This window comes from Mytilus trossulus, chromosome 2 (genome assembly GCF_036588685.1).
Source record: "Mytilus trossulus isolate FHL-02 chromosome 2, PNRI_Mtr1.1.1.hap1, whole genome shotgun sequence".
Taxonomy (NCBI): Eukaryota; Metazoa; Mollusca; class Bivalvia; order Mytilida; family Mytilidae; genus Mytilus; species Mytilus trossulus.
The window spans coordinates 98,806,143-98,828,045 of NC_086374.1; the positions used below are offsets into that span (position 1 = coordinate 98,806,143).

At 32.2% G+C, this 21,903-nt stretch overlaps 1 protein-coding gene across 4 annotated transcripts in view; it reads right to left on the reverse strand.

Moving 5' to 3' along the window:
• Positions 1 to 21,626, reverse strand: part of LOC134708506 (YEATS domain-containing protein 2-like) — a 37,387-nt gene extending 15,761 nt beyond the window's left edge. Inside the window, exons 1-12 of one of the 4 annotated variants that reach the window (XM_063569108.1) lie at positions 21,578 to 21,626; positions 19,744 to 19,846; positions 19,290 to 19,387; positions 18,458 to 18,550; positions 17,499 to 17,654; positions 16,023 to 16,162; positions 14,676 to 14,837; positions 10,686 to 10,797; positions 9,766 to 9,810; positions 5,183 to 8,073; positions 1,773 to 1,849; positions 889 to 968 (exon numbers count right to left, since the gene is read on the reverse strand). In XM_063569108.1, the coding sequence (XP_063425178.1) occupies positions 889 to 968; positions 1,773 to 1,849; positions 5,183 to 8,073; positions 9,766 to 9,810; positions 10,686 to 10,797; positions 14,676 to 14,837; positions 16,023 to 16,162; positions 17,499 to 17,654; positions 18,458 to 18,550; positions 19,290 to 19,387; positions 19,744 to 19,837 (3,948 nt within the window). In that variant the 5' untranslated portion in view covers positions 19,838 to 19,846; positions 21,578 to 21,626. Of the gene's footprint in view, positions 1 to 888; positions 969 to 1,772; positions 1,850 to 5,182; positions 8,074 to 9,765; positions 9,811 to 10,651; positions 10,798 to 14,675; positions 14,838 to 15,973; positions 16,163 to 17,498; positions 17,655 to 18,457; positions 18,551 to 19,289; positions 19,388 to 19,743; positions 19,847 to 21,528 lie in introns of those variants that run through there. The other 3 variants (XM_063569109.1, XM_063569110.1, XM_063569111.1) reach the window with 3 other exon arrangements.
• Between the last annotated feature and the right edge of the window lie 277 nt (positions 21,627 to 21,903).

Below are 21,903 nucleotides of genomic sequence, written 5' to 3' on the forward strand. Positions count from 1 at the left end.
CCCCGATATATGTGCATTGTATTGTAAAAAATAGCCCATATTTATGTAGCAGAAGCATTCAACTGTCCAATTAATAACTATTTGTAAAACTGCCATATTTTGGGGCCAAAAAGGGGTATTACCGGACCTACTCCTTTCAGCAACTAAACCCTTTTTACACTTCTTAATAAAATCATCAATTCCAAGATTCTCAATTAATCCAATTTTTTGCCATTTCTTGTTACAGATTAAAGCTATGCAAATTATGCCATGTTCTCTGCATGAAAAAGAATACCTTGCAATTATAATGAGAAATCAGATGAAACTGTAGCTGATCTATTGCATGTAAAATTCTGGCCCTATCCAACCCAACCCTTTTTCTACATTTCCTTTTCCACAGATGTATTATTTTAAAGTCTGGATTTTTTATACCGCACTTCTCAGCTCGATCACCATCAACCAATTTCAGTGTTTTTAAATAACATCACTTTATCCAAACAGCATTTTTCATCAAAAAATGTGACAGAAATCATAGAGGTTTCATAATTTTTCATTATGCAGGTTTTTCAACATAATCTTCAATCTATACACTTCAATCTATCCCCCTTGCTGCCGCTAATTTAAAATGGGTTATATCATTCGTGACCCAGTAAATACAGTAACTGAACATTTGTCAAAATATAACCCTATTTGATATATGACGCCACATAATAGTTACATCACATTGAAGACTAAATCCCCCTTTTGTTCTGACTTAGCTGACCTATAGTTGTTAATGTTTGTGTCATTTTGGTCTTTTGTGGATAGTTGTCTCATTGCAATCATACCACATCTTCTTTTTTATATTAGCATTTGAATATTACATTCCAGATTTTCACAGAACCAATTTACAATACAATTCATACTAACCTCAGAAGCTCGTCTTTTGCCAACTTTCCATGACAACCATTCTTCAGAAGTTGAGGCACAGTACGGGTGTTGATATTTGTCTTTAAAAAGAAATATGAAGACTTAAAATATATATTGCTAATGAATATTTCTATAAAATGTTATCTCTTAAATTTTTTTCAAGATAAAGAACACACAACTCCCCCCCCCCCCCCCTCCCCTGCCCAAAAAAAACACCCAGTCATTAACAATTGAACAAATTCTCCCTACTATTTTATGATTATTTCTGACTTATCAATGCTACTGGTACCTAAACACCTTAAATATTTATCAATCTGATGACTCATTTATGGTAACACAATATCCTGATGTCTGATGTGGCAAAAACTTTATACTTTGGTTCAGGTTATAGCATCCTTTCACTCATGGTTTGGCGGCTTAATGTCAAGTGGCATATATCACAAGCATATTCAAAACCTGAACATGAATATTTTTGAGTTTGATATTCTGATTCATCATGAAAACTATCAAAGTAATAGTCTGCATGAAGGTAAATCACAGAACTTTTTGCTGATTCCAAGTTGTCATAGCTTTGAATAAATATAACCTATTGTGTCAGTCTATAGTAATCAAAACAAACCATCTGTGGTAATGGAACACTACTGCATTTTTGTATTAGATAAACTTTGAAATCTAGAACTACAAAACATGTGTAATAACTGTACACATATAATTATGTAATAACTGTGAACACATTTTAACTGAACACACTTGTAATATCTGTGAATACATTAGTAGTCACGGTAAACACTTTATAACTGTGAAAACATTTGTAGTAGCGGTAATCACAGATAAAAGATTCTTACTATGGAAGCATTATACAAAGAAAACTAAGAGAAAATAACCTGCTGTGAGAGAAACAATGGGATGCCTTCTGACTGCTGCTCTGATAAGTGACAATACATCTGGGAAATCTTCTGTCCTGTAAAATGTATAAATAATATAAACAAAAGTTTTTCTGTTCTGTTTTAGTAGAAATATTATTAAACAAATTATGGTAAACTATTTATTCATTTTTTTATTAGTTGTTAGTGGCTTTGAACTAGCTGTCAGTATTAAACTGTGAGTACTCTCAGATCTGTAATTAGTGTCTTTTTGTTGTTGGGATACACAAGTACACAGCTAATAAACTTTGTGTTTTACTCAGATGTGATTGTATTTCTATTTGTATCCATTCGTTGTCCATCTCGGGGCATCATAAGAGTTCAGCCCTTTTCAACTTATTTTCTTAATTCGTTCTTCTGTTGAACTGTTACACCACTGTCCCTGGTTAAGGGATGGTTGTGATCCCGCTAACATGTTGAACGGGCCCATTCTGTATGTATGTGTTTGTCCCAAGTCAGGATCCTGTAATTCAGTGTTTGTGGTTTGTTTATGTGTTACATATTTGTTTTTCGTTCATAAAATAGGTCATTAGTTTTCTTGTTTGAATTGTTTATCATTGTCATTTTATGGCCTTTTATAGCTGAATATGCAGTATGGGCTTTGTTTATTGTTGAAGGCAGTACAATGACTTATAGTTGTTAATTTCTGTATCATTTGATCTCTTGTGGAGATTTGTCTCATTGGCAATCACAGCACATCTTCTTTTTTAAATATACAATACTTATATATGTTTCAGAGTTTAGTTTAATTTTCGCTGAACTAGTACACGTTGGTTTAGGGGCCAGCTGGAGACTGCCTCCTGTTCAGGTGTTTAAGACCTTATAGTGTTGGCTGTTTTCTGCTCTTAAGATGGGTTGTTGTCTCTTTGACACATTCCCTGTTTCCATTCACAATTTTATTTCAAAATTTTTAATAATTGTATCTTCAGGAATATATACATATCATGCATATATAATACTAATAAAACATTTAAAGAAATTTTCACTCTTTCTAGTTTATCAGTTAACATGGTTAATGTGTTGTAAAAAATCTGAAGTAAATCTGACATTTATCAGACATATTTTGCAAAAATCTCTTGGAGATGGTCTTAAAGTACATCTTTAAGTTATTATTTTGTTAATAGCATCTTGACTATTGGACTGGTTAAAACCGAATACTTGCAAACAAGAAATAACTAGAGGCTCTAAAGAGCCTGTGTCGCTCACCTTGGTCTATGTGCATATTAAACAAAGGACACAAATGGATTCATGACAAAATTGTATTTTGGTGATGGTGATGTGTTTGAAGTTCTTACTTTACTGAACGATTTTGCTTCTTACAATTATATCTATCATGAACTTTGCCCATTAGTAACAGAGAACTATATTTGGTAAAAATTTACATAAATTTACCAAATTAATGAAAATTGTTAAAAATTGACTATAAAGGGCAATAACTCCTTAAGGGGTCAATTGACCATTTAGGTCATGTTGACTTATTTGTAGATCTTACTTAACTGAACATTATTGCTGTTTACAGTTTATCGCTATCTATAATAGTATTCAAGATAACCAAAAACGGCAAAATTTCTTTAAAAATTACCAATTGGAGGGCAGCAACCCAACAACCAGTTGTCCAATTCATCTGAAAAATTCAGGGCAGATAGATATTGACTTGATTAACAATTTAACTTCTTGTCAGATTTGCTCTAGATGCTTTGGTTTCATAGTTATAAGCAAAAAACTGCATTTTACCCATATGTTCTATTTTTAGCCGTGGCGGCCATCTTGGTTGAATGGCCGGGTCACGCCTCACAATTTTTAAACTAGATACCCCAATGATGATTGCGGCCAAGTTTGTTTAAATTTGGCCTGGTAGTTTCAGAGGAGAAGATTTTTGTAAAAGATTACCAATATTTACGAAAAATGGTTAAAAATTGACTATAAAGGACAATAACTCCTAAAGTGGTCAACTGACCATTTTGGTTATGTTGACTTATTTGTAGATTTTACTTTGCTGAACATTATTGCTGTTTACAGTTTATCTCTATCTATAATAATATTCAAGATAATAACAAAAAACAGCAAAATTTCCCTAAAATTACCAATTCAGGGGCAGCAACCCAACAACAGGTTGTCCGATTCATCTGAAAATTTCAGGGCAGTTAGATCTTGACCTGATTAACAATTTTACTCTCTGTTAGATTTGCTCTAAATGCTTTGGTTTTTGAGTTATAAGCAAAAAACTGCATTTTACCCCTATGTTCTATTTTTAGCCATGGCGGCCATCTTTGTTGGTTGGCCGGGTCACGCCTCACAATTTTTAAACTAGATACCCCAATGATGATTGCGGCCAAGTTTGTTTAAATTTGGCCTGGCAGTTTCAGAGGAGAAGATTTTTGTAAAAGATTACCAATATTTACGAAAAATGGTTAAAAATTGACTATAAAGGACAATAACTCCTAAAGTGGTCAACTGACCATTTTGGTTATGTTGACTTATTTGTAGATTTTACTTTGCTGAACATTATTGCTGTTTACAGTTTATCTCTATCTATAATAATATTCAAGATAATAACAAAAAACAGCAAAATTTCCCTAAAATTACCAATTCAGGGGCAGCAACCCAACAACAGGTTGTCCGATTCATCTGAAAATTTCAGGGCAGTTAGATCTTGACCTGATGAACATTTTTACCCCACGTCAGATTTGCTCTAAATGCTTTGGTTTTTGAGTTATAAGCCAAAAACTGCATTTTACCCCTATGTTCTATTTTTAGTGAACATTTTTACCCCACGTCAGATTTGCTCTAAATGCTTTGGTTTTTGAGTTATAAGCCAAAAACTGCATTTTACCCCTATGTTCTATTTTTAGCCGTGGCGGCCATCTTGGTTGGTTGGCGGGGTCACCGGACACAATTTTTAAACTAGATACCCCAATGATGATTATGGCCAAGTTTGGATTAATTTGGCCCAGCAGTTTCAGAGGAGAAGATTTTTGTAAAAGTTAACGACGACGGACGCAGGACGACGGACGACGCCGGACGCCGGACACCAAGTGATGAGAAAAGCTCACTTGGCCCTTCGGGCCAGGTGAGCTAAAAAGTGTATTATCTTATATGCAATGAAAATTTGCATGAAATATTCACTAAAATAATGGAATATAGTATAAAACTTTATTCACACCAAGTATTTCTTTTTTTGAAACAAAGGTAAATCTGCAATTTCTTTTAAAAAATCAAAGACAAATCAGGGAAACAATAGTATTAAATACTGTAAAAAATCACAAACTTGCATATATTTAACTTACAAATGGAGAACCGCCTAAATTTCACATATTAAAAATTTTTTGTCTTAAAAAAAAGCGTAATCATGGTAATAAATATGACAATACCTTAAAGGTTTAATCTCCTCAACAGTGAGTGGTGGCGTTGATGGTCTTCGCTGATCTGACTTTTTTCGTAAACAAATAATTCTTTTTTCGGGTCGACAAGCTTCAAGTCTTCGTTCTGTTTCAGATAATAGATCAACAACTATTTTCTTATCACCAACAGTTCCTGTTATTGAATTCTTTTCACCAGAAAGTAAAGATGAACTCTGACCTTTGACTGAAGATGTCATTAATGTCAAGGACGGAGCAGAAGTTGTCGAATAATCAGACATCGACACTGTTTTCTTAACAATATTCGTTGAAGTCAATAGTGAAGACGGATGAGAACTTGAAATCACTGGTATTTGAAATTCCTTAGGTAAAATGCTAACACTGTTTCTTTTCATACTAAAATTTTCCACCGTGTTCATTTTAATTTTAGGTTCACTTGTACTTAAGGGTACATTTTTGTTTGCAAGCACTGTTTCCTGATTTGGATTATTTATACCTACACCATTCGCCTTCTGGGATGGATTCACAATAATTTTTAGTCCTTGAGATGTCACCTGAAGGTGATTTTGACTAGATATCTGACCTTGAGACTGGTTCTCGGACACTGAACTCGCATCATTCATAGCTGATGTAGTGATGGTAACAGATGATGGTTTTGAATTCAAAGTTTTAAGAGTTGATTCTGGTACATTAACCTTTCCTATAGAGCCAACATTGAAGTTGCCTTTATTTCCAAGTGAAGTAGAATTTGTATTTTGTGTATTATTTTGACAGATCTTTGAAATTCCTATTTGTTTTTGATTCCCAGGAAACAGAAGTGAAGTTCCTAATTTTGTTCCTGAGGTATTTGAATTCAAACTCTGTGTTGGCATGACAACTGTCTTTCCATTAGCTGAACTCATTGTCAGTAAGAGACTATTTCCAGACTTGATACTAGTGACTTGTGGTATAGTTAATGCTGTAGGTACAGAGGTAACATTGGCCTTAATATTGCCCACATTTTTCAATTTGCTTGGTGACGAGTTAGAAATAATAGTTGTTACTAATGATGAAGAAGTTGTCAGTTGCTGTTGACCTACATTTGCACTAACCCCTGAATTTGCCGAAACTGATGCAGTTTTCACATTTTTTTCACATAACACAGTTGCTGGTTTCAATAATGAATTAGCATCTTGACCCAATGGCACTGTACTTTTCAATATAGATTTAGTTTGATTGGCTGATGTTGATTGTGAACTGACAACTTGACCTGTCTGGTTCAAACTCAAAATGATAGGAGACTTCTTATTGGCTGAACCCATAATGACAGGCAAGCTCTGATTGACTTGTCCTTTTTCAACTGGAGTCTGCTGTTTCAAACCCGCTGTAGAGTTAGTACTGAAAATAACAGCAGAACTTACTGATCCTTTTACACTTGACACAGTAGAAGTTGTACTTCCAGAGGACAAAAGTGGCCCTGATTGAGTACTTGACTTAGCTGTACTTCCAGTCAACAAAATTGGCCCTGATTGAGTATTTGACTTAGCTGTATTTCCAGTCAACAAAATTGGCCCTGATTGAGTATTTGATTTGCCAGGAGATTGAATAACCTGTTTCAGTAACTGCTGCGGTACTAAAAAAATGTTGCCTTGGGCATCTTTACATCTGTAGTATAATGTCTGAGGAGAGGCTGAGGTTGCTGTTGGGGAAGCTGTAGAGGCATTTTGAGGTTGAGTAGTTGGTTGTGCAGACCGCACTAAATTAGCAGATGGGGGTTTTAAAATGTTCATAAGTTGTGACTGTTGACTAGCACCTACACATTTAGATGTTTGTGTTTCAGGCTGTACAATACTCGACACTTGTAAAGTAACAGCACCAGATTTAACTGAGGGTTGTACTACAGATGTTTTTGCCTGAGATACCAGCAATGTTGGATTAACAAACATAGTGTTTGGTTTTGTTGAAGTTTGTAAAGTTTGCTGTACCACCACAGTAGTAGATTTTGTTACTGAGGGAACAGTTAGTGGTCTGGTTGCCTGTGGAACAGTCTGAATCAGCAACATGTTTGACTGAGTCTTCTGTACAGTTGGCTTGACAATCATTGTATTGAGTTTGTTTGTCTGTATACTTGGTTGAACAATGAGTGTATTATTACCAATTATTTGTTGCCCTAGAATCAAATTTCCTTTAGAAGTTTTTATAAGAGATTCGGATTGTTGCCCACTTCTATTTATAGCATTAACTATTGGCTGAACTATAGCAGTTTTAGATGTGGATGAAGCATTCACTATGCCTGTTTTAGACAAACAAGTCTGTGCAATTACATGACTATTCTGTAAATTTCCACTTATAATTCTCATCTGATTCTGACTTGGTGCTAGTTTTGTACTTAGTGAACCAATCCCTTGTAAAATCACAGCTGAATTTGATTCCTTTTGATTCACTGAGGAGGGAGATTTGTCTCCCTTTTCACTACAGATGATAACTCCCTTTAATGGGGTCTTAGTTCTATTGTCTCCCCTTGCATCAGGAAAATTTGGATTTGTCACAGACCCAACACCTCCTAAAACAAGTTGCACTGGAGAGCCATTTATTGCATTACTTAATGAATTTGTCAATTTTTTCTTATCAGAAATATTACTGCACGTTTGTTTAGAGATCAATGTTTGCACACCAGTGCCATTTTTATCTGCTACACACGGTGAAACATGAGGAGTTGCTGCCCCTGAAATTTGTATTCCATTTACAGAAGGTGTCACTATCACTTTCTTTTTAGGAGACTGTTTTTCTGGAATTGTAACATTATTTTCATGCACTATATGTTTGTCAGATTTTAACTGATTCTTTAGATCAAAGGTCACTGGCAAACAAACTGTAGTCAATTTTTCATCAACTTTCTCCTTTTCCAGTTCAATATCAACAAGCTGAAAATTACACAAGTAGAAAATAGATCTCAAGATATCATATATTATATGAGTTGAACCTCAGTAATACCAAGTTCATTCTTCTTAATGAAATTAAATTCAAATTTAAAACTAGGAAGAATACAAAGACACCTCCGGGTGCGGGAATTTCTCGCTACATTGAAGACCTGTTGGTGACCTTCTGCTGTTTCTATTGTTGGGTTGTTGTCTCTTTGACACATTCCCCATTTCCATTCTCAATTTTATATAGAGTCAATACTTTAGGTATAAAATGATACAAACCAAACAATAATATTTATATATGATTTTTTAACTGTTCCTTGATTAGTATGCTTCTTTTTTCTATCGCTTGATTCCAAGGAATAACAATACTGTATTTCAAGAGTTCTATGTCTTTTGTTTCTTTCAAACATGTGTGTTTCTTGTTTTTTTCAAACATGTCTGTTTCTTGTTTCATTCAAACATGTGTGTTTCTTGTTTCTTACAAACATATTATGGGCTTCACAGGTCTTTTATTGGTGTTTTTTTTCAGAAACCTTTAAGATATTGCATCTTCACAGATTTTAAACAGATATATTATGTTTAGGGGTATTTGCAAAAAATACCAGTCGAGAGAATGTTAAATTTTGCGAGCCGTAAGTCGAGGGAAATTCATTCTCAAGACTATTATTTTTCGCAAATACCCCTCAAGAACATGCTATATATCTGTTTAATTACACCGAATGTTAGCTTTCAAAAACGCATTGATGATCATGACGTTACAAGCATCCAATCAGATAGAGTATTTTTTAACAGTAAATTGGTGAAAAATTCACTGGCTATCAACCAATCAAAACCCAGGATTCTTAGATAAGGTGCAATTTAAACATATATAATTGGAATCTGTTAATGAATAAAGTGATGATAATTAACATGGTATTGATCATCTCAGTCATATTCTGTGTGTAAAGTGAGAAATTTTACAAGTTAACTTTTGCTATTTCAGGTTAACAGGCTATTATTTGATTTGTTTATTTTTTTAATCATAAATTAGGCTGTTAGTTTTTCTCCTTTGAATTATATTACATTTGTCATTTCGAGGGCCTTTCATAGCCAACTATGCAGTATGAGCTATGCTTATTGTTTAAGGCTGTACAGTGACCTATAGTTCTGTGTCTTTTAATCTCCTGTGAAGAGTTGTCTCATTGGCAATTATACCACATCTTCTTTTATATATATATTTTATCTTAATGGAAGATCGTGTTCAGAGACAAGAAATAACATTTTTTAAACTAGACACCAAGAGGATGGTAGTTGTCAAGTCTGGGTTCAGAAAAGGTTTTTGTAAAAGTTTATAAAAAAACAAACAAAATTAGAGTAGCAACTGTCATTCAATACAGGCAACTATTTGTTCTGCAACTCTATGTTCATTTATAGTTCCATAAAAGTTTACAGTGAAATATCCTTTCTAATATATATATATAGTTAAGAATCTGAACTCAAATTAGGAACAGACACGAAGCCTTAAACACCATTAATTTTACATTTTTCATTTTGCCAATCTGTACATGATATAGGACCTTTAGTAATTTCTCTCATTTTGTTATTATATCTTTAGCCGCTACAGACAGCACCAAACACAAGCCATGATTGTACATTTTACATATTTAGCTATCAGATAACATTTTACATGTGTATCTTTTGTCTACTTACTGTTTCAGATCCAAGAGTTTGTAATCCTGTGTAAGTTCTGTCAAGCTATAAATAGAATAAAGAGATACATGTATATGTTTTCAAAATTTTGCTTTAGACATTATCTCTTATAATAAGAACAATTGAAAGATAATCGGTCTTCTTGTGATGAAGACCCACTTTCTCTTTGGTCAGGTTGTTTTCTCTTTGACATAATCTCCATTTCTATTCTTAATTTCATTTCTCAGTATCAATATCATAAAATTTTATAAATGTGCAGAATACACATACAAATGTTTACAAAATACAATAAATTAAAGTTTGCTTGTTAGGGAGGCAAACCATAATATAAGTATTTTAACCCTGCTACATTCTTTATGTGTCTGTCCCAAGTTAGGGGCCTGTAATTTAGTGGTTGTCCATGGTTAATGAATTGCAATAAATAATGTCTTTAGTTTTCTTGGTTAAATATGCCTATTATGGCTGAACTAAGCCATGAATTATCAACCAAGCAAATCTATGCACACTCATGTAGAACAGTTGTTAAATAACTTGTCTAGAATTTTCAATTATTTTTTTTTAAATAATATTTACTGGAAATTCAAAAATTATTGAGTGCATCTATCATTAGTGATTTTTGAAGAATGGACAAAAAAATGTGACATTAATGGTTGGGAATTGAGTTGTGAATGCAAGTTCTTATCATTGTTATATTTACCCAGTCGTATTTTTTGGCAAAAAAAATTCACAATAATTTCTAAATTAACAGTATGTCTATAGAGGTAACTGTATTTTTTTCTAGACTTTTAGTAATAAGTAAAATTTAATGCATGGTAGATGTCTAAAGTGTGTGAAACCAGGTCACTCTCTTGTGTATTTATGTATGTTAAAACCTAACATTACTTACTTTAACAAAAACACAACTGCACATTTAAGCTTACTTTAAGCTGATGAATAATATCCACTCTTTTGTTTCTCTGATCTTTAAAATGAAGTTGTACCCTGACTGGGAATTCACCCCATCCTCTTCTGGTCAAATGGAATGGAGGTTGACTGTAATAAGATATACATAATTATAGAATAACTGAGCGAAGAATTCAAATAGAAAAAAATATACACCAAGTGACCGAAAACACATTAATTCATGAATGTGTGAATTCTTTGATTAGTTATTCTTTTTATAACATTGGCAAATGGCTTTTTTCTGATATAAGTGTAGAAAAGGTAAGGAACTATATCGTTTTCTCTGCATTCAAAATTTGTTTTGATACGACATTGTCCACAACAACTTGGCAACGGATATTGTTGTATGACAGCAGAGGAGTGAAATAACTACGTTTATAGGTTTTTATTTCACTGGGAAATCAATGTAATTTATTTCAAATGATGTAATAACAAGTTTTATTAGTATTGAATATTTGACCAAAATAAATTCTTCTAAACAGGTAACAGGGCCTTCTAGAATATGATGGGGTTTGTGTTCCTTTTTGAAGAAAATAAGCCATCTTAAAGATTACTAACAACTTTGCTGAAACTTTGTAAATCTTGAATGTGTTTTGTTGTAAATACTCTGCATACCCAAGGTATTGTTTTCAGAATTTCTATCAAAATAAAGATAAATTAGGCATTGGTTGCCTCTAGTCCATAATTTATCAAACTATTAAACTCTTATAACTTATTTGCCTTACAGCTCATGTTAAAAGTAAATGAAATATCAGTGTTCACAGTTTTGTTATAGTTGAAGGCATTCATGCAGGAAGCAACATGCCCAAATAACACTCCCACAAGTATTGCCACAGGTAAGTCAACAACCTACCCAGTTGATTTGTGAAGTCATTTAGCTTTGGAATAAAATCAAGAACCATGGACAAATGCCTGACAACCCTTTATCCATGAGGCATTCTAAGTTGTACCATTTAAAATATAAAGCTTTTACAAATACCTAACTCCATTGAAACTGCATGATTTTGTCTCCGACAATAAAAGCATTGTGAATTTCTCCCTGAAAACCTGCCTAGTGAAAGAAACTTTCAATAACCACATTTTGCAAAATTGTTTCCTTATTTTGATTGTTTTAAAGATAAATGTTAACAAATACCTATTTTTGGTAAATAACGAACGAAATTTATCTGCACTGGCTTTGTACTTATTGTTTTGGGAAAGGTTAACTTTCTGGTAGTAACCCCTGTTTAGTTTAAACATATTTTATTTGCTGAATTAAAGCAAAATGGATTAGACACAAGTAAATCATACTTACAGTCTTTTCCATAATACAATATAAAGTTACAATAACAGTATAATATAATGGACATGCATATAAAACAAACAGTTTATACAATATAATACTAGCTTTCATAGGTGAACAAAGAGGAGACAAAGTAAAAAAGGAAAAAGAAAGTTTGAAAAATCGTATACTTCTGTGACGATGACTTGTGGATTGATGACAACAATGACATCCTGTGACAGCAATAACAATGACGCTCTATCAAGGCATAAGAAATCTGTTTGACCTTTTTATGTAATTCTGAACTTGTTTGAAAATTTGAATATTTTGTTCGTTCGAAAGTTCCAAGTGTCCGCAAATTAATAGTTTTGTATCTAAAACAAAGTTTTCAGAGAGCCAGTTAAGGTTATCGAATAAGTTTTTCCTACATTATGTGTATTTTGGGCAAACGAAGAAGTAATGGTAGACATCCTCAATATCGGACCCACAATGACAAGAAGGATCATTTATAATGTTAGCTCTAAATAGGTCATTGTTCAATGATGAAGTGGAACATCGCAATTGCGTTAAAATAATATTTAATTTCCTTGGGCCGTACAAATAAAACGTTTCAATTTTACATACTAGACTATCGTTTTTTAATTCTTTCTTAAATTTAGAAATAGAGTCGACACTGTGAATTTTTGGATCAAGTTTATTCCATTCACGTATAGTAGAGGGAATAAACGATTCAGTAGTAAGGGAAAGTCTACAAAATGGAACAATAATATCATGACCATTTCGCAACGGGTAGTTGGTTGTACTTTGTACACAAGGAGGTACAAGATTACAAAGATATTCTGGTGCATGCTTTTGGTTCATGTTATAAAACATCTGTAATTTTCTTCTCCTTCTTCTTTCAAAAAGAGATTCCCAGCCAACCTCAGAATATAAAGTTTCAGTTTTTGTAAATATTGGTAGACCTGTTACTATTCTTGCGGCCTCTAATTGTAAATTTTCTAATTTATTTGAGTAGCCTATTCCACAATTATCCCACACTTCCGTGGCATTTTGGAAAATGGGTCTTATAAAAACTAAGTATAGTTTTTCTAAATTATTTCGAGATAATCGATATTTAAGTTTACGTAATACATTTAAGTGTTTCTTTACACTTGTAATTATACTTTCAATATGATTGTTCCATTTTGCGTCACTACTGAAATTAACTCCCAGGTGCTTATGAGATGTACTTAAAGGTATATTTTTACCATTTAAGGAAAAGCTGAGGTCTGGAGTCTCAATATTTGAAAAAATCATAATTTCGGTTTTATCTGGGTTAAATGACATAAGCCATTTAGAAGACCAAACATCCAGCTCTTTCAAGTCGCGATCAATAATAGATCTAATCTGTTCTCCATCGTTACCAGAATAGTTGAATGATGTGTCGTCAGCAAATAGCCGACACAGTGAAGTAAGCTTATCAGCAATATCATTAATATATAAGACAAAGAGAAGAGGGCCCAGAACTGATCCCTGGGGACACCAGCTGAGACATTACAGAAGGAAGAAGACGAGTTATTTAATACTACTCTCTGTTTTCTGTCGTGTAGATAATCCTGAAACCAATTCAATACGTTTCCGTAAACACCATAAGCTTCATTTTATGTATAAGACCCCTATGCCAAACTTTGTCGAAAGCTTTAGAGAAGTCACAGAATACAAAACAATTTATATCTTTTTTTCTTTTTTTTCCAAGGAGTTTAATATGCAATTATATATTTCTAAGAGTTGATGAACAGTTTTTAGGGAGGAATCCTGATTGATACTCATAAATTAATTTATTAGCTTTTAAATGATTGTATAAGTGCTTAAACACAACTCTTTCCATAACTTTTCCTACACAACTTATTAAGGATATCGGTCTATAATTTGATGGCAAAGATGAATCTCCCTTTTTGAAAATGGGTATCAGATTTGCTATCTTCCAGCTAGTTGGGTATATTCCCTCTCTTAAGGATTTATTAAATATAATATGGAGTGGAACTGCTACCTTTTCTGGACACAGCTTTAGCATCTTATGACTGATCACATCAGGACCAGATGCTTTGTTTGGATCTAATATCTGAATAATATCTATTATTTCTTTTATATTTACTTGAATATCTGAAAACTTACTATTAGTTTTTGTATCAAATTCGGGCAAATCAACATGATCTTCATCTAGTTTTGAAATCATACTAAAATATTTGTTCAACAAATTACATTTCTCCTCATCTTCATATACAGTATCATTCAGTTCATTATCATTCATAATATTTTGGAGAGGGGGTATGGTTTCTGAACCTTTTTTTGATTTAATTAACGTTTTCATTAATTTCCAATATGTTTTTGAGTTTGAGGGTTGTTTTGATATTAGACAGTCCAAATTTGTTTCAAAATTTTCTTGTCACAACCAGGCTGGGAAACTGGATAGGCAAATGCTCACATTATATATGTACCGATACAGTGCGTTAAATGTCTTCCTTTTTACATCATAACCCATGGTGGTGCTCCTACTAAAGGAAGGAGATACAGAACATACATACATACATACACTGGCATACAATAAATCCTTTTCAACTGTTTTTTTCCTCTTTTTTTCTTTTCCATAATTAATAGAACTTACCATTATCTATGCTCTATGGCATACCTATCTGTATAAAACTGTTTTTACCTGTAAAATGTTTACCTTACTTCCACTAAATCGTTAGGTCTATAACTGGGATGAAGAAAGAACCAAACTTTCTTTATATAATGATCAATTCTTGGTTCCTCTTTGGAGCCTCTAACATACACCATCCATTTGTGTGTAGACTGGTCATTCTCCTCCCTACGGTCCACTGGTATATACCTACAAAAAAAATAAAAATCAGTTTTATCATTAAATTGTTGTAAAGCTGATCCTAGATTCTTAAATTGCAAACTCAAAACATAGTGGGCTCATAAAATAGAATGGTATCTTTTGGACCCAATGCTCTTATACAGATATATATGTATTGTTTATGCCAGTTTTATTTTTCCATTGAATCAATTGTGCCAAAATATAGATGTAATTCCTCTTAATTTAATACTTGTATGGGCTGTTCCATAAAAACGTACATGGGACCCAGGGAAGGCAACTTAAATTTGCCTCTATGGATCATGATGGGTGTGAAATATTGTTTTGTACAAATTTAGATGTATGCAGAACCCTAAATCGCTTCTTAAGGTGGTCACTGATTTTAAAGTGCCTTCCCTGTGTACCATGTATGTTATAACATGTATAATGGAACAGCTCTATGCATCAAATTATGTATGTTACCAGTTACATTCAAAGTACATCAGTTCTTAGAAAAATATGGTAAATTAAATACAATAATTTCAATAACGAAGAATATAGATATAATAATTTTAATATCTTGCTTACACTGTGAAATCTACCCCGCATCAAACCCTGGATAACACTTGTTAAAGATTCACCCAGTTTTGCCACTCCAAAAAATTAGACTTGTATGCATCAACATTGTTGCAATTGTTCACTGGAGTTGTTGATATACTTACAATCACAACGCAATTATTCCAAAGTTTACAATTTTTTGTGATTTATTAGATATAATCACAGATTTTTTAATTCATTTATGATGGTTGGATTTTAACAGACCATGTGTTGAAAGAAAAAGAAATGTCTGATGTATTTTATTTATATTGTCTAAATTTGATTCAGATGTTTTATTTTTCTCTAATGTGAACACTTTTAATTTTTTTTCACAATTTAATTTGGTTGAAATATATAGCAATTTCCAGACAAAAAAATAATACTTGTGTTTGAATTATCCTTATATTTAGAACACCAAAACAGTTGTTAAACCCAACACAATTGCCAAAAAGCAACTAATCAACCAAAAGTTTTGAAAATGAGCATAAATCAGTTGTGCCTTAATGAACCCTCTTGGGAAGGTGCACCCATTTTGTCTGAAATCATATGTAACATCATTTATCATTCTGTACCTTTTGTGAAAGATTTATGACATTTCCCCTTTTCTCATCATTAACATACTTTGAGACGTTCCCCATTACAATTCTCTTCTTCGTTTTAAATCTTGAACTTCTCCCCTCATCTTGATCTGTCTTCATCTTTTCACTTTCTATATTACCAACTGTTTCACATTTAGTTAAACAAGGATTATCAATGGATGCCTAAAAAAGCATTATTCAATTTTGGTTAGTTTTTTTAAAACATATTAATACATTTGTCTTTAATTAATCAGAGCATAATATTCAATTGTCAAATTCAAGGGAATATTTTTTTCGATCCTTTTTCATATGCAACCACTCTTTTTCTTTAGTTACCATGACAACACGATACTGTCAAAATGCATTTAAAAGTGTCAATGTTAAAGCATTTTATGGCTACAACTCCTAAAGAGCATAAATGGAAATTTATCAAAATCTAACTTGACCGGATTTTTTGTCATTAGAAACCAAAACAAAAAGGAGTGTGTTCGATAAGGTCCTAAAATGACCCCTTTTTTTGTGTAAATTTCAAATTCGGATTTATCGACCAATATCACGATAAATTATAGCTAATACATTGACTAGCTAGGATATAAACCATTTTGTTGAAAATTTTACGTTTCTGCGCTTCATTATGACGTCACAAGTTGTACTCCTATTGATTTTTCATGAAAAAATCAATGAAAATGGGTGAATATCCATAGATTATTGGACATGAAACATAGAGCGCAAACGTCGACAACAAAGATCTTTTAAAATAATGTTTGTGGAGACATTTCACACTTCTTATTTGAATCTTAAGCTTGTCAACACCTGCGCTCTATGTCTCCTGGTCCTTTATTTGGTTGAAATCTAACTGATTTTGTCAAATTTCACCAAAATCCCTTATTTTGACCTTTTTTGGATGTAAAAATCAATGTGTTAGAATTAAATTTTGGCAAAAACAGTTCTGTTTAACTTTCTAACATGTCTTTAAGGCAACTTAAATCATTTATTGTCTTGTAACAATGAACTTTATAATTGGGGCCAAATATGGCCCTTACCGAACGTACTCCTTTGAAGAAAACAATGGTAGAATTTGTTTTCAACTTCTTGCATATATAGAAACAACACAGACCACATTTCTTCAATCAATAAGGATAATTAAATTTTGCCTTTTAATTCAAAATAATGTCATAAATACCATTCACTTCAATTATGTCTTATAATAATGTATGTATGCACTGTAGTTTGTACAGTTGAAACATCAGTACAATTTTTTTTTTAAGTATACTTCAATTTCGCCTTTATATTCTGAATATAAGTCAAAATCAAATCTCCCTTTTGTTACAAAAAAAACAAAATAATAAAATTTAAAGATTAGATGATTTTTCAATTTATTGCACATTAGTGTTTTGTAGTCACTGCACAGCCATCATACTACAACAAATTAAAAACAAAATTTGAGAAAACCTTGGTTAACTTTTTTTTATCATAAGGTCTTTTTTCACTGTTACATAAAAGTTGTTGTTGAACATACCTCTTCAGGTTCTTTCTTTACAATGCTTAAGTCAACAGTTAGCAGGTTATCTCCCTTACTGGAGGTCTCCAGTGATGAGTAGTTTTTTGGAGCTTTACCAATATGTTCTTTCACAGTTGGATGGATATATGGTGGCTCATTAGGATTTTGTTTTACCTAAAATAAATAAATAATTAAAACGTTCTACATTATTTAATATAACATTGGTAGGTCAAACATAAAACATCATTTTTGATATTTAAAGCAAGAAAAGGAAAATTGCTATTTAAAATCTTAAGTCACAGTAAGAGCAGGTTGTTCAAGGAAGTCATTTTCACTAATTGACCACAAGAAACTCAGTCATCTGAAAACATATGATGGGAGTATCATTGGAACAGTCTCAACAAATGAAACATTACAAATCAGCTGGCATACAATATATATATATTTATCATACCACCAGTGTCTACTCAAAGAGTTAAAGGAACTTCATACTAGAATAATTACATTAGATGTACGTTTCATTATCATATGTTATTCTGATTGGCTACACTGTAATCTCGCATTATTCCTTAATCAACTTCATTACACAATAAAATTTATCATTCATGATGACACAAGGTCCCACAATAAAGTGCACAAATAAATTAAATAAAAACTTGATAAAAATCGCGTGATTTCATGATCCCAGCTAAAAAATGAAATTATAAGTATTGAATGCTTTCTTTGTAACTTCATAGCGTTGTAAAAGCGTTGACTGTGCACACATTTTTATAATGAAGCGCTTCCACGCTTTATATAAAATGTACTTTGGTCAACGCTTTTACACCCCAATGTAGATACAAAAAGAAGCATTTAATTCTTAAATAGTATTCAAGTTAATAGGTGAGTAATAATCTTTTACAGAATGACAATTGTTTTGAAATCTCTTTTTCATAAAACTTAACTGTTTAAGTAGCATTTGAGCCATGATACTCTACCTGCGAGAATTTCTGTTGTCCTGCTTTTGAATAAAAATTAGCTATGATGCAAGCCCTCAGTCTGTCCATAACCATTCTACTCTGATTTAATTTCTGAAAAATTAATTGTATAATTAATTGAGTAAGAATATCAAATACTAAATGAGAATGTACAAAGTATTAAGCAACACTTAAACCTACAAGGCACAATAAAAACTTTGGATATGAATTATAATCAATTGGACTATCATAAATTGTTTAGGCTGATATTCTTAAATTATGTCTCTTATGTGTTTTTCTTTCAGTTACATATCATAAAATTTAAAGATTGGATGAATGGTTCATTGCACATGAGTTTTTTGGAGTCTGACCTTACTACAAAAAGTTAATAACAAAATTTTAGAAAACCTTAGTTAAAAATCTTTTTTATCATACTAAAATGTCTTTTTTTCACTGTTTCATAAAAGTTATGAACATACCTCATCAGGTTCCAGCAAAAAAAAAATCCTTTGTTTGTTGAACAGTATTTGATGGTATTCTAGCTAACTTAACAATGTTCTCTGCAACATCCAATACTAGGTCTTTCATAAATTTAACCATTCTGTTTTAAATATCTACCATAATTGTTAACTCACTGAAGACCTTAATCAATCCCAGACCCCTCCCTAGAATGAATTTGTCTCCTATTCTGAAAATATTTCCTCTTAATCCTAAAATTAATGAATACACAGGTGAGCAAATAAAAAGTTTGAGTTGCCATTTCAATACTGTTTAATTTGTTTTATAACCTAGCATATCTTATATAGCTGTCATTCTAACTTGAATTTTTGCAAATAAAACACCTATTTTTTACCTGATCAGCTTCATCTACTTCTTCCTCTTTGTTCTGTATCTCCATGGTAAACTGACTGTGAATAATATTCTCAATCTTATGTCTTGTAGCTTCCTTAGCTGAAAGATTAATCAAAATCATTTTGATACTTATCATGCTTTATCTAAAGGTATTTTAATCTGCTTCAGAAAACTATATCTACTATTTTCATTTTTTTTCATATCTCTTCCAATTTTGATTATTTTTTTGCTGTCTTTTGATCATTCTTCAAAACATCATCAGAAGTAAATTTGTCAAGATTTTCATATTAATGTCTTTTTTAGCTGCATGCATTGTCCGTCTCTTTTTTTTAAATGAATGCCAAGTGATAGCAAACTGTGTGATTACACTAGACTTTGAGGTAGGTGTATCTTTGTAAATCTATTATTTATGCATTACTATTAGCGTTTGTAATATCAAGTGAAATGATACGAACCATCCTCTTCAAAAACTCTTTGTCTCTTGGACTGCTGCTCTGTAACATCTTCATAATCTGGGTCAAGGTCAATATGTCCACGTTTAACAGCCATGCTATAAGTCTGAAAATATATATAACTAGATATGATATGAGAAAATAATAATATGAATCACTTCAAGGCTTTAACAAAGTTCATAATTAAGAAAAAAAACATAGTTGGTTTCAGTGTTCATGGTGTTTGGATAACCATGTTAACAAAAAACTTGTAAGCATCTTTAAACTGGCACTTTTTGATAAATTTTATACTGGTGCCAAAGTTAGCTCTATAAACTTGAAAACACAAGATTTCAATAATCTGACAGGTTAAGTTGTCTGTAAATTTCCCTATTTACCATGAAAACTTCAAGTGAGAAAAAATTATGAAGTCTTAGATGCTGTTTTTCTTGCTTTCAATCTCAAAATCACATCACTATTAAATTAATAATGAATTCATGACAAATGTTGAAATAATATGATCAAGTGTACATTTTTAGCTTGCTGTTTGGTGTGAGCCTAAACTCCATGCTGAAGACTGTACTTTGACCTATAATGGTTTACTTTTACAAATTGTGACTTGGATGGATGAGCTGCCTGATTGGCACTCTAACCACATCTCCTTATATCTATAACAATTTACTGCTCAACAATTAACCCCACAATTCTAATCGCAAAGGTAATAACATTTTTACCATAAAATAGATATATAATCTGTCATATGAAATGACAAATATAAGCACGATTTTTTGTTATGTAAATTGTTTTAAAATGTTTTTTGAATGTGAGAATACAATGAACGACATTTTTTTAATACCTTGTTTGCATTTTATACCATTCTGTGATGAAATGAATGCGATAATAATAAATTTGAAGCAACAGATTACAAGTTCGATACTCTGGCGTCTCTGTTAAACTAATTCAACTACTCTATCTCTAGCCTGACATTTTATTGATATTTATTATTATCAGCAATTATTAGTATATTAATAGTGAGTACGTTTTTAACACGTCCGTTCCTGTATCATGTCTTTATAACAATGAACCAAAAATGAAATCTGCTACAATTAATAAGTAGTGTCAACATGGTCAAGTCCTGCCAATATATATGTTCCTGCATGAACTGAAAGCATAAGTCACAAAAAATGACATCTCATTTCAAAAGGCTCTTAAAGGGGGTCTCATTGGGGGGTTCCGATCCCGGATCCCGCTTACGGTTTTGTCCGATTCCCGTATCCCGCTTACACTATGTAAGTAACCAATTCTTATTTTTTGGTCATTTCCCGGGTCCCGCAAAGCCTCATTTCCCGTTTTCACGACACAATAATATGATTTTCACGTGTCACGCTTACTAAAAATCAGCAATCCCACGTCACGCTTAGACCCCAATGAGACCCACCTGTAAGAGGTAATATTCATCTTCCTAAAAACAGTGTAAAAATATTTAATACAAATAAGCAAGTTTTAATAGGGATTTAGTTTAGTTTTTAAAAACAATATTTTATTCAAAAAGTGCATGAAATATAATTATACAATATAAATATGGGTTTATTGGGGTAAATTCGTACATTCGTTGAAGTTTTTTTGCGCAACTGTTACATTAGTGAGTGTTTACAAAATGCAAAATCGACCTGTCAAAACTGCAACAAGAAAGGATTTTTTTTTATTTGATGTTAAAAAAAATATTTGGACGCAAATATTCGTGTATCTCATATTTTGTTAATATGAAGTTATGTGTGTAAAGTCAGGCAATGTTTGCACTTGATATACAGAGTTTGTTACGCAGATACTGATTGTTTTGGTAGTAATTTCATTTTACGTTTCATGGAGGCCGCCATGTTGATCAATCAATGAAAGGTACAACAACTGTGATTGGTTAAAATAGATAGGTCATGATTACTCATGTGAAAAATTCCGCGAAACCAATGAAGAGAAAAGAATAAAAGCACGTGTTTTTAGCTTTTATAGATCCAAATTTATCAAACCTCGCGTATATTTTAAAACGGAGTCTATAATACAAATAGAAATTAATGGAGATACGTGTATCACAGATTTATAAAAAAAAATCCAAACTTGTTTCCGAATCCCATATTTAAACTTTAACATATCTTGTATATTTTTTTTCATTTATAAATACTGGTTAAA